The following is a 12704-nucleotide window of genomic DNA, read 5'->3' as shown; positions in this document are numbered from 1 at the left end:
TATATATATTTCTAAACTTGAATGAAGTCCAACAAATTAAGGAGAAAAAAGTGAGTGTTAGAGACAAAATGACCAGTAAATGAATGTTCACGACACGACAAAGGATCTTGGAGGGAAGTTTGAACAAAGGAATCCTCTAATTCAATTCCTGATTTGTTGATGCCTCTAACTACACCAAGAACAACCGCAATGATTGAACAAAAAAAAAAAAAGAGAAAATAATAATAATTATCAAAGACAAAAGAAAGACTATTTTCCATTTCCAAGTAACAGTGTTCCGTTCATGTCTCCAGCTACACAACCAAAATCCAAGAAACAATTTTTAAAGAAATGACAAAATCAGTGCCTGAATGGTCAAACATTCAAGATATTATGATTTATACAAGCCTTTGTTACACAAGCATGCAATAATGTTTGTACATCCACATGCATATTTTATAATGAGTATGCATTCTTACAAACCAACAACTATGCTAGATTTATTGCACATTGTCTTATTATTTGAGATCCTATTAAAAAATAGACTCAAGTATAAGCAATCACAGGGTTTCACTAATGTCAATAAGATTAATAATGTTTCTTCAGATTGTATCAAACAAAGAAGTAGATTGTCATATCATAAAAGAAAAAGCAATATATTGCTACATTTGTTAACAACGAACTCTGAAACTACCCTTGTTGGTCTGTTCCTTCAATATACAAATCTACAGGAAAGCTAAGGCAGTCTTGTTTCCTGAAGACTAAATCCCAAGATGAACCTGAAGTAAATTTAAGATTATAGTTAAGTAAAAAAAAATCCAAGAGCCAAATTCAAAAGAAAGTAGATACTAACATAAATATGGACAACTAAATGGCAGCATGATTAACTTGGATAGCCACCATGGGCAAAGACTCTATTAGAAACAAAGTTGTATTACCCAATAAACATAGCATTAAGGCCATGGATCTGATTAATATCTTAGTTTTAATAAGGTTTAATTATTCTGTTAGTCTCTATAGTTTTACCAAATTTTCAATTAGGTACCGATATTTTTTTTCTTTTCAATTGAGTCCCTACACTACTTTTAATTTTGTAATTAGGCCCTTTTGATATCAAAAACGTTAAAATTAACAGAATATTTCTCCCAAAATACATACGAACAAAGATCTAGTTAGATTTTTAATTATGAATACCTTCAGTTTGCAAAGAAATATTCAGTTAACTCGAACATTTTTTCCACTAGGAAGGATCTAATTATAAAATTAAAAGCAGTGTAAGGACCCAATTGAAAGAAAAAAAAAGTATAGGGCCCTAATTAAAAATTTGGTAAAACTATAGAGACCAAAAGAATAATTAAACCTTTTAATAAATATGTTTAGAAGTTATACATTACCACTGACAAACATTAGCAAGCCATTACTAACTTACTATAGTTACAGTACTGTGCCTACAGGAAAGTCTTAGGAGTGTGGAGGAACTTATAAAACACTGCACCAGTCACAGTTAAAAATTTTTTCACACCAAAATTGTACCTGAATCAAACCATACATCAATTGTGTCAGTTCCTTTCTCATATTCTGCTGCTCTGTCTCAGTATTTAGTTGGGAAAAGGTCCTCAACTGTCATGTACCACCATGCATCACTACCTTTTTGGGCAATAATAGCTGAAAATGAATTTCAGGATGCATTAGTTTCATAGGACCAACATGCATTATAAGAGTATATGAATTAAGCAACTTTGGAATATTTATTACTGCATGTAAAACATGAAGAAAATAACATCTATATATATCTTCTAATGAGAGTTGAAAAAAGAAAACATGAATTTATTATTTTCTTGAACGTAAATTTTATATGATTGATTGTTTCTTTATTCATGAGAGGTTCTCTAGATTGCAGATGATAAAAAACAGGAATTGGGACACCCCACGTCCTTTGTCGTGATATACACCAATCAAAGCATCAGAGGTCATTACAGAGATTCTGTTTTTCCCTTGAGAAAGATAGCAACAAATATGATAAGTAGCACATTTCCAGTAGAACAAATTTACAAATATTAAAGGAGCAGAATTGTATAGGAATATAAACTTAAAAAAAGAGTACCTAAGCTGGAACCCATTTTACATGGCCAATAGCACCCATAATAGCATCACGAAATCCCTCTATTGATGTAATTCATTGCTCCGTTGCTCTAAATATTGTCGGTTTTTTGGTTCGCCAATCAGATGGATACTTGTATTCTAAATCAGAAAACATAGAAGAGGTCACATGATGATGATAAATGATAAATGATAAAGTCTATAATAACTATTCTCAGCACATTAAGAGAGTTTGCGAAGAGTGACAGGAAGAACTTACCATATGATTCTTCTAGGATATGTGACAGATTTTCATCCAAATATTTCACAATAGTAGTGTTACCCTCACCAAGAACATCAAGCCCACTAAACTGTCTAGCTTCTTCAACGAATATCCCATGCTCATCTACTGGTGAAAGAATGGGTAGCACATACTTCTGTCCAGTTACATAATCCTCTTGACCATGTCCTGGAGTAATTAGAGTAATTCTTACTCTCTAATATGAAATTCATGTCAATAATTCTAATTTGGCTGTGAATTTTGACCCCACAATGCAAAGGCTTTAATTCTACTTGTTCTGGTATGCTGCCACAAGTAGTTTTTAGCTGAACTAGTCAATGAAAAGTAATTACATAAATCAAATTAAAATTGAAGATATTATTTTCCCACTCACCGAAAAGTAATAGCCCCTTCCTTATTCAAGTAGTGCCGATCTTTAAAAAAATGTAAAAAATTGAATCATCACTACTGCCACACTACTTATAGAAAATGCATTGAACATGAAACACAAATAATGGGTGGAAATACTGGGAAGAGTGATTATCCTATTACAGCAATACCAATAAAATTAACTAAGAAAAATATTCAAAGAAGTAGTGGAGGAGTGTTACTTACCAACGATGAGAGAGAGCTTGAAGCCTTGAAACAGAGAGAGATGACGAGGAGAGGTCTACCATATCAGTACATCAATTTTACTATTATATATTCTTGTAATTAGAAATGCATCAAATCAACCATAATCAAGGTATCAAAAATCGAGATTTTACATAGAATCAGAAAATTAATTAAAAATCGTAGAACGTAAAATCGTAAAACGGAACGTAAGATTCTACCAATTATATAAATTTATCAATATCAATTATAAGAGTAATATAATATGATAAAATTAAATAATTTAAATAAAAATGAGAATTTAAATTTGACAAACGTATCATAAATAATAACATAATGATAAAATAAAGATAAAGTAGCATAAATATATAATAAAATGTAACATTTGTAAAGTTCAAAAATAAAAATATAAACTAACCACAAGTCTGAAATTCAAAATAACAATATGTAACATCACAAATATAAAATAGATAACATAACATCATACTAAAAAATATAAAGACTAAAGCAGTTTATTAAAGTCATGATCATCATGTTCTCCAACATTTTGATTTTCATTAGGAGAAAAGTTGAGAAGCTCATTGAAAGCATCATCATCAAGAAGAGGAATCTCCAAATCAATCAAAGGACCCCATCTTTACCTCTATCTTCTTGAGGGGCTAAGTTTACACCATTTTGTGTGTCAAATTCTTCCATATTTTCCATCATATTTTCATCTTCCACAATCCATTCTTCATCTGAATCCAAGTCTTCAAAGCTATAATCAGCAGTATTTCTTGATGGCTTCTTTCTTGCCAATCTTGAATTGGTCATCACAAAAACAACATCATTCATTGTGCTTGTCTTCAAACGATTTCTTCTTTTCGTGTGAACCTAATAATATCAAAATTTACAAGTATTTATTTAATATATTAACATATGCTAATTAAAAAAATAGAATTGAATAATTAACTAATTCTATAGTTTAGAAAATAAATTCCTAAGTTAATATCAAATTAAAAGTTTACCATCTCAAAAGCACTCCAATTGCGCTCACATCCTGATGAACTACAAGTCAAACTCAAGACACGGATAGCAAACTTTTGAAGTTCTGGATGTTCATCCCCATAAGAATCCCACCATTGTGAGGGTGTTTTGGTTTTGAGAGCATTCTTGGCTACATCTCTACCAAAAAATTTAGCTTTACTCTTGAAATCTTCAAGTTGACTATCAATAATTGTAATGAGTGCAGAATCTCCCACAAGTATATCCAAACAATCATAAAGTCCTTTTTTAACATCATACTCAACCTTAAAATTAGGACTATAATGAATTTGTGGATTCAAATAATAGCTTGCAGCATGCAAAGGCCTAAAGAGTTGCTTGTCCCATCTTGCATCAATAATATCCCACAAAGGTTTATAACTAAAGAAAAATATACAAATAGTGAATTAGACAATTAGTTAATTAGTAAATAATTAAATGATAAAACTGAGAGAAAAATGTTTACTTATTACTAGTTTTATTACCTTAGTTCAACACTTTGAAAAGCATCTTTAATCTTTTCTTTAGCACGATCAATTTCAGAATACATATATCCCATAGCTGCCTTACCCTCTGAATCCACTATACGAAGCACATGAAGAAGAGGATAAGCACCTCTCAAGCAATGGATAATGTTTCCCCAAAATGTTTTATCCAAAATAATATTTTCAATGTTTTTCCCATCTCTTGTCTTTGAGCACTTGCTTTCCTTCCATTCATCCGAGATGAACATTCTAATTATTGGATTCTTCTTCTCATTAAGACTACCCAAAGTAAGGTAGAACGTAGCAAATCGCGTCATACCTGGTCTCACCAAATCTCTTCCTTTGGTGTGCTGTTGTAAAAGGGAAATTAGAGAAGTCCTAGAATATATGTAAGTAGTTAGCTTTCTTCCTTTGGCAATGGTGTCTTTGTGAAGATCTAGCTTCTTCTCAAAATCTTCAAGCATCAAATCAATGCAATGAGCGGCACAAGGAGTCCAATAAAGATTCTTTCTCTTTTCCATCAACATTTGTCCTGCCTTTTTGTAGTTAGCTGCATTATCAGTTACAACTTGAACCACATTCTCTTCTCCCACTTCCTCTACGACTTCATCAATCATCTTGAATATCTTTTCAGCTGTTTTGCATATATCAGAAGCATTAATGGATTTCAAGAAAACAGTTCCCTTAGGACTATTCACAAGAAAGTTGAGAATAGTTCTCCTTCTTTTATCTGTCCAACCATCTGTCATAATAGTGCATCCAGTTTTCTTCCATTCAGCTTTATGTTCTAATGTTAGTTTGGTTGACTCTACCTTCTTCAATAATTTTCCTCTTAACTCATCATAAGAAGGTGGCTTGAATCCTAATCCATGGCGGGCAACCTTCTCAAACATGTTATGGTATTCTTCAGACCTTGCAACATTAAAGGGAATAGCATTATTGTAGATGAACGAAGCAATTTCATCACACGCCTCTTCCCTTAAGCCCTTCTTAAAAATTGAGTTGATTGTTGTTTGAGTGCTCACACCCCTTTTCTTAAAGAGACTTGCTGGTGTCTGTATTTCTTTTCCCCTTCTTCTTCTATTCCTTCATCTTTACTTTGTATCTTTTCTTCAAATTCTCGTCTTCTTAACTAATTTTTTTTGCAAACCAACAACAATATCAAACATATCCTTTTTAACCTCATCAGAAACACCCATGCAAGGTTCAACATCTTTTTTTGTTCCTGCCAAATGATGTTTCAACCTATACACTCCTCCTGTCACCACCTTATCACAATACTTGCATTTTATTTTTTTGGCATCTCCATCAACCGAAATTCCATGCTTCCCAGCTTTGTCACTCCTATTTCCTGCAGTATTTTTAGCGATCTTCTTGGATGCACAACTACGATCAGTTTCAACTCCAGTATTATTTTCACCATTATCCGCATTTGAAGCCATATTAAACCTAAACAAATAGAAGTACATAATTTATAATCTATGGAATCTAAAATGAGAACACAGTAGTAATAAATTCACATTATTTTTAAAAGAAAATTCTGTAGTCCATATCAAATTCACTACACTAAAATAAATAAACTTATAAACAAATATATAATTAACTATGTAAGCATTTAGGTTGTAGGTAGCAATTAAAAAACTTAACTAGCAAAGCTTTAAGAACCAAAAAATTAAATGAAAAACAAGGTTCCTAAATCCCAATCCAATTATGTTTCGTTGACATTTTCTACTTTTATTATATTTGAGCACAGTACTATATATGTATTATATTGGTACTCCTTATTTATATTGGAATCTTTGAAATACAAAATTAAGAATGAGAGAGATGTTGATATTTTCTACTTTTCTTATATTTGAGCACAGTACTATATATGTATTATATTGGTACTCCTTATTTATATTGGAATCTTTGAAATACAAAATTTAGAATGAGAGAGATTTTGCTAAGATATAGCACTACTCACGTTCATTAATCACTGTCATGTTTTTATTTTATCCTTAAACTATTAACAAAACAAAAGGCATAACAATCACTAATTGTAAATTTGTAATGATGATAAATCACTAAATATGTTATTAATTTATTATGTACTTACCAGATAAGATTGCACAAGGTACCGCAGGTCCGCAGCGCACAAGCACAGAACAGAGATGAATCATGCAGAGGCCACCACACTCATGGAGTCAGTCTCATAAAGCTGTGTTGACAAGAACTGAGAAGACAACAAGCTAACAATAGTAGAAGAAAAGTGTAAAATCGTTGAATAAAAACCTAAAAAAAATGCAGAATACCATGGGTCAATGAGAGATTGAGAGTAGTGGAAGAGTGGGAGATAAGTAACCGTTTAGGAAGTGCAACAGAAATCGAAGAGTTTTTAGTGGGATTCGGGTTGGGCCAGCCGGGTCGTCTCAAACAAAGTCTTATGCTTAAGTCATAATCCAGAGATGGCAAGGTATTACGACCTCTAAAACAAAAATCTAGTATGTATAGTAGTGTGAATAAGGATTATAACTAGGAGCCTTTGTAGAAAAAGGGGTAAACAAAAATCGCAACTCGAAAGCGCAATGGTTGAGTGAATAAGAGTTGTGAACACTAAGGGGAGCACCCAGCAAGTTTTCAAAAAGAAAAAAAAAAAAAAAAGAGAGAGATTATATATATATATATATATATATATATATATATATATATATATATATATATATATATATATATATATAAAAGAGTGTCAAAAATGGGAATATCAAAACTCAAATTCGGATGCGAAGATAACCGGTCCGAGCATAGTAATATATACATATAATAAAATAAGGAAAACCCCAAAGGGACACAAATACAGAAACCTATTCTCCAAAATCCCCTCTAGAAGGAGTCATCACAGTTTGTATTATTTAATGGAGATAATAGTATCTAAACAAGATATATAAACCAAAACAGAGTCCCGAGAACAAAGGATCTTCGTAAATCCAGAAGTCTCCAGCATGCCTCAATGAGAAACCTCACGTCCTGCATATGAAAATCACAAAATCCGCATGAGTGAGAACCAGAGGTCCCCAGCATGGTAACAGCTTCCACATATATAATACATAATAATAGAGGAAAGCCGAAGGCAATCCTAGAACATCCTCCAGATAATATCAAAGCTTATAAACAAACTAAACCGTAAGTGGCAACTGACCAAAGATCCTTCAGTCTAACTAATACTTCCCTTTCCAATTCCTTCAGACCTCCCAACCACCAGCAGGAGTATAATATAGCAAACACAGTTATATCAGACAAGAGATTTACAAATAGGAACATATAAGGTATTTAGACAATTAACAAGTAATATGCAGTCAAATAGGCAATCTCAAACAATTCATATAGTATGCATATGATGAATGCCTGTCCCTAGGGCTGATGATCAATTAGGAACAGATAAGGCATTTAGACAAATTAACAAGTAATATGCAGTCAAATAGGCAATCTCAAACAATTCATATAGTATGCATATGATGAATGCCTGTCCCTAGTGGCTGATGATATCATCTGTCGGTTATAGAACCAACCCGACAAGTCCTGGTAGCTAACCATTGGACTGTCCCTCTGTCGCGCATCCCTAACTCGAGTTATACTCATCATAAACTTGATTATAATCATGATCCATATCCATCACCCTTACTGGTGAATATTTACGGGGGCGAGCTCATCCGGGCCTTTCACAGTGCCCGACCACACTTACGACATAGAGTCACAAGAGCTTCGAGTCTCAACCTGGAGCACGTGGTGGCTAGCCACTACTTCCTCTCAGGGAAACCCTCATCTCCGATGGTGGAAATGCAAACATTCACAATTCATTCAACAGCATATATGCATTTATACTTAGCCATGAACATGGCTCTGCCGTAACACGGCGATAATCTAGCCATCCGACTCACGGTTAAATCCATAACCAGCCAATTCATCAACAATTACGGCCCTTCGGCCCATGACACAACAAGCACTTCCACTGCCATCCTCTGCATCTCACATAATCATCTTTGATCCTCATTGATCATTTATTTTTTCCTTGCTTCACTCACAAGTTACCACATTTACTAGCCCCTTGCCTCATTGCTAGGCATATTATAATGATTTAAGACATAAGTGGTGAGATCGGAGGCTTAGAAGTATGAAATTTGGCTTTTAAAACTCAAAAATCAACTTTGGGATAAAAACAGGGCCACGCGTACGCGCACTCCACGCGCACGCAGGGATGGCCACAAAATCTCATCGACGCGCCAGAATCATACGCGCGGACGCGTGGGTTGAAAAATAACCAAACGACGCGCGAGCGTCAACCACGCGTACGCGTGGGTGCTCTTGCGCCCCAGGCAAAAAACTGGCACAACTCTGGCACAACTCTGGCACAACTCTCGGAAAAATAGCTGGGCATTTGGTGCAGCGCATCGACGCGCCCGCGCACACCACGCGCACGCGTGGATGGTGCTTTCTTGAAGAACGGCGTGTACACGCCATGTGCGCCTACGCGCGGAGGGTCATTCTGCTAAAAATTTTCTAAGTTAAAAGCTGCAGAATTTACAGATTCAACCCCCAATCTTCCGACGGACATAACTTTCTCAATTTAAATCGTTTTTCATTCGTTCTTCGAACGGCATGGACATCCCGGATCCAATTTCATTTCTAAACAGATTTGGCACAAATCAGAAATCCGTAGTCCAAGTTATGTCCCGTCAAAGTATGCCCAAAAACCATATTTTCATACAAAACCATAAAGTGTCATTTTCAAAACAAGCCACTTTCAACTCTTTTCAAAATCAATCAAAACATGCCAATTTTATCCCTTTTCTTTGAAATCAATCAAAATGTACCAAAATCAACATCAAGCCATCCTCAACTCACACATTGACACTTTACCAAATTCCCAAAACCACATCCAACCATTTTAACACTTCTCAATCAAATGGCTAAAGGACAAACACAATATCATGTCATACATCCTCCCTCATCCCAATTTCCAATAATACCATTTTCAATCAACCATCATTATACATAATCAACATCATATTCACCATCAACATGGTACCACCCACCAATTCAACCTTAATCATTCATCAAGCATATATCACAACATGCATTTTCTCATACATCACACAACCAAGGCATCAATATTCATAATAACATATATGATCACATCATATATCTCAACCAATCAACAACATCATCAATTCAATGCCTATCTTAGGGCCTCTAGCCTAAGTATTTCCTACCACATTACATATTAGATACGAGAAACCGAAATCATACCTTAGCCGATTTCCCAAGCTCAACCGGAGCACTTCCAAACCACTTGTCCACAAGCTCTCAAGGTCTCAACACCTCTAAGAACAGATTTTATCACACAAAACCCTCTCCCAAGCTTTCCAAAATCACCAATCAAGCTCCAATATTCACATATACACAACCTAAGCCACAATCATCATACCCATACACAACATCTCAATACCTAACATCATAGAACAACAAATTACACTGGGGTTGAGAATCTTACCACTCCCAAGGTCTAAGGAGACAAGATTAACCTTCTCCTTTAAGAGAGTTGGGTCCTATAACATCAAAGAGCCCAAAATCTCAACATTTCATCCATGAAACTCGAAAACAAGGGCTGGAATTTCGAAGAGCAAAACGTAGCTTAACTCAAGATTGATTGTATGGGTTTTGTAGAGCTCTCCGCGGTGAACGCGTGGCCACAAACGGTGCGGCAATCGGAGCTCTAGATCAAAAGTTATGGTGGTTTGAAGATCAAGTGAGAGATAGAAGTTTGAGAGAGTGTTCTTCCCCTCCCTTACTCCATTTCAGCGTGTTTGAGTGATAAGTGAGGAGAGAGAGTGCTGAAAACTAGGGTTTTAGTTTAGTTTAGTTGGGCCAAGGGCCCATTTTAGGTCCGGTTGGACCGGTTTGGCCCGTTCGATCCAATCTTAGTCCGATTTCTATAAAATTGGTACCGAAATTCTCGTCTCAATCTCCTCTATCATATTAAGCCATAAAAATAACATTTTTGGCTTTCTAGAATAAATTCTCATTTATGAGTTAATTAGCCATTAATTAACCGGGTCTTACAATATATATATATTGTGATTAAGTGTTTTAAAATAAAGAATTTGCATTTTCTTAACTAAAAGTTTTGGTTCGTATTTGCGAAGACTCAATATTAAATAAAGATTGTATAAAATAAAAAGGTTTAGAGGTAAGTAATGCCTAAACTTTTGGTACGATCATGAGGTGCTAAAAGTTAGGATATTACATATTACACATACTACTTATTGATAATGCTATCACTATTTATGCATCTATATATATAGCGGCGACAAACGTGCTTTATAGAAGTAATAGTATTATACTTATATAAGTAACACAAAATTCTATAAGAGAAAAGAAATGGAAGCTAACAATCTATTTAGTATTACGTATACTACTAATTGACAATGCTATCACTGTCTATGCAGTTATATATATAGTGGCGACAAACACGCTTTATAGAAGTAATAGTATTAAATTTACATAAGTAACATAAAATTATATAAGAGAATAGAAATGGATGCTAACTATCTATTGAGGTATTACGTGTACTACTGATTGACAATGCTATCATTGTCTATGCAGCTATATATATAGCAACAACCAACGCGCTTTATAGAAGCAATAGTATTGAATTTATATAAGTAACACAATATATAAGAGAAAATAAATGGAAGCTGAATATCTATTGAGGTATTACGTATACTACTGATTGATAATGTTATCACTGTCTATGTAGCTATATATATAGCAGAGACAAACATGCTTTATAGAAGTAATAGTATTGAATTTATATAAGTAACACAAAATTCTATAAGAGAAAAAAAGTGGATGTTAACTATTTATTGAGGTATTACACGTATTATTGATTGACAATGTTATTACTGTCTATGTAGCTATAACGCGCTTTATAGAACTACTAGTATTAAATATGTGTGATGTACAACCTTCAATTCTAATTTTTTACATGGTAAATTGAGTATAATGCTTTGTAAGAATAAATTTCTTGAATTTAGTATAACATTGTCATTGTCGTTACGTAGTAAATATAGTGAATAATTTGTTTTAAATTTATTAAATGTAAAATGTAAATTCAATGTATTACGGATTCATAATAATGATATCGATGTGTGATATATTTAGGGGTGATATTTACTTGTCTCTTCATAATAGAGATGACAAAAAAATCCGTAATAGGGGGTACCCATAGAGATTATCCATGATGGGAGAACTAACTGGGACCCACGAAATTTTCACAGAGACGGAGATCTATTCATATAAATAAATGGAGATGGAATTGAGGTATTTGCCTCGCAGAGACCTACGAAATTTCTGCGAGAGAGAATTTACCTAAATGCCTATATATATATAATCCTAATTTATCCCTAGTATTTGTTGAAAAATTTTCTATTTCATTTTATTTTAATTTGTATGTTAGAGTTTTTATATATATGTTAATTATTTTGAATTTGTATTTGGATTGTATGTTAATTTGATGCGTTTGGTTGGATTATATTGAATTTTGTTATGATTGTGTTAAATTTTTTTATAAAAAATAAAGTTTAATATTCATAGTTACCTACTGGTATCCGCCTTCTCCATGGAGAGAAATAAATGGGAATATGTGATGGAAATAGGACGAGAACCAGAAGTATTTTATTAGACGAGGATGTGGTGATGGAGACATATTGTCATCCCTATTTATAATGGAAACAAGCATTTTATTAGACGAGGATGTGGTGATGGGGACATATTGTCACCCCTATTTATAACAGAAACAACTTTGGTAATAAACTCACTCTTTGACAAAAATACTATATTGCAATTATATTTAAGTTACGATGATTAGAGAAAGAAAAATGTTTCATGACCTAATTTCGGATACTAATTAATATACATAACATGTTTTGTATTTTTTGCACTTTATTAGTGAAATTTAGGACATTTTGTATTTTAATAATATAAGTGGTTAATAATGTTGACTGCTATTCTAACGTACACATTGTATTATTGTTAAAAAAATATTAAACATTAACATTTTTTAATATGTTCTGAAATAGTTGCACAAAATAGTGTTAAAGATGTAATTGCAATTAAATTTTTCACACATTAGTAACACATATGTTTAAATTTAGGATCTCATATACATTAATCAAATCTCTTGTTATAGCAAACCATTCATTATGGCT

The 12704-nt window shown here is 33.4% G+C and overlaps 1 protein-coding gene and 1 long non-coding RNA gene across 4 annotated transcripts; both read right to left on the bottom strand.

The window, feature by feature from the left end:
- On the bottom strand, window positions 455–3040 carry LOC107628492. Of its 3 annotated transcripts, none has more exons than XR_002357841.1 (6): window positions 2954–3040; window positions 2733–2772; window positions 2339–2527; window positions 2084–2220; window positions 1513–1644; window positions 455–758 (listed from the first exon to the last, which is right to left on the bottom strand). It is a non-coding gene; the product is annotated as an uncharacterized LOC107628492 (long non-coding RNA). The 3 variants fall into 3 exon arrangements; XR_002357840.1 differs by having other exon boundaries at window positions 2339–2644; window positions 2954–3021; XR_001617815.2 differs by lacking the exon at window positions 2733–2772 and having other exon boundaries at window positions 2954–3022.
- On the bottom strand, window positions 3437–5548 carry LOC107627719. The gene is made up of 3 exons (XM_016330540.2): window positions 4459–5548; window positions 3958–4354; window positions 3437–3823 (listed from the first exon to the last, which is right to left on the bottom strand). The coding sequence occupies exons 1-3, from the start codon at window positions 5349–5351 to the stop codon at window positions 3572–3574; spliced, it is 1542 nt and encodes a 513-aa protein (XP_016186026.1). The 5' UTR covers window positions 5352–5548; the 3' UTR covers window positions 3437–3571.

This window comes from Arachis ipaensis, chromosome B02 (assembly GCF_000816755.2).
Source record: "Arachis ipaensis cultivar K30076 chromosome B02, Araip1.1, whole genome shotgun sequence".
Taxonomy (NCBI): domain Eukaryota; kingdom Viridiplantae; phylum Streptophyta; class Magnoliopsida; order Fabales; family Fabaceae; genus Arachis; species Arachis ipaensis.
Note: the sequence above shows the minus strand (reverse complement) of the source record. Positions and strands in the feature narration are given on the sequence as shown.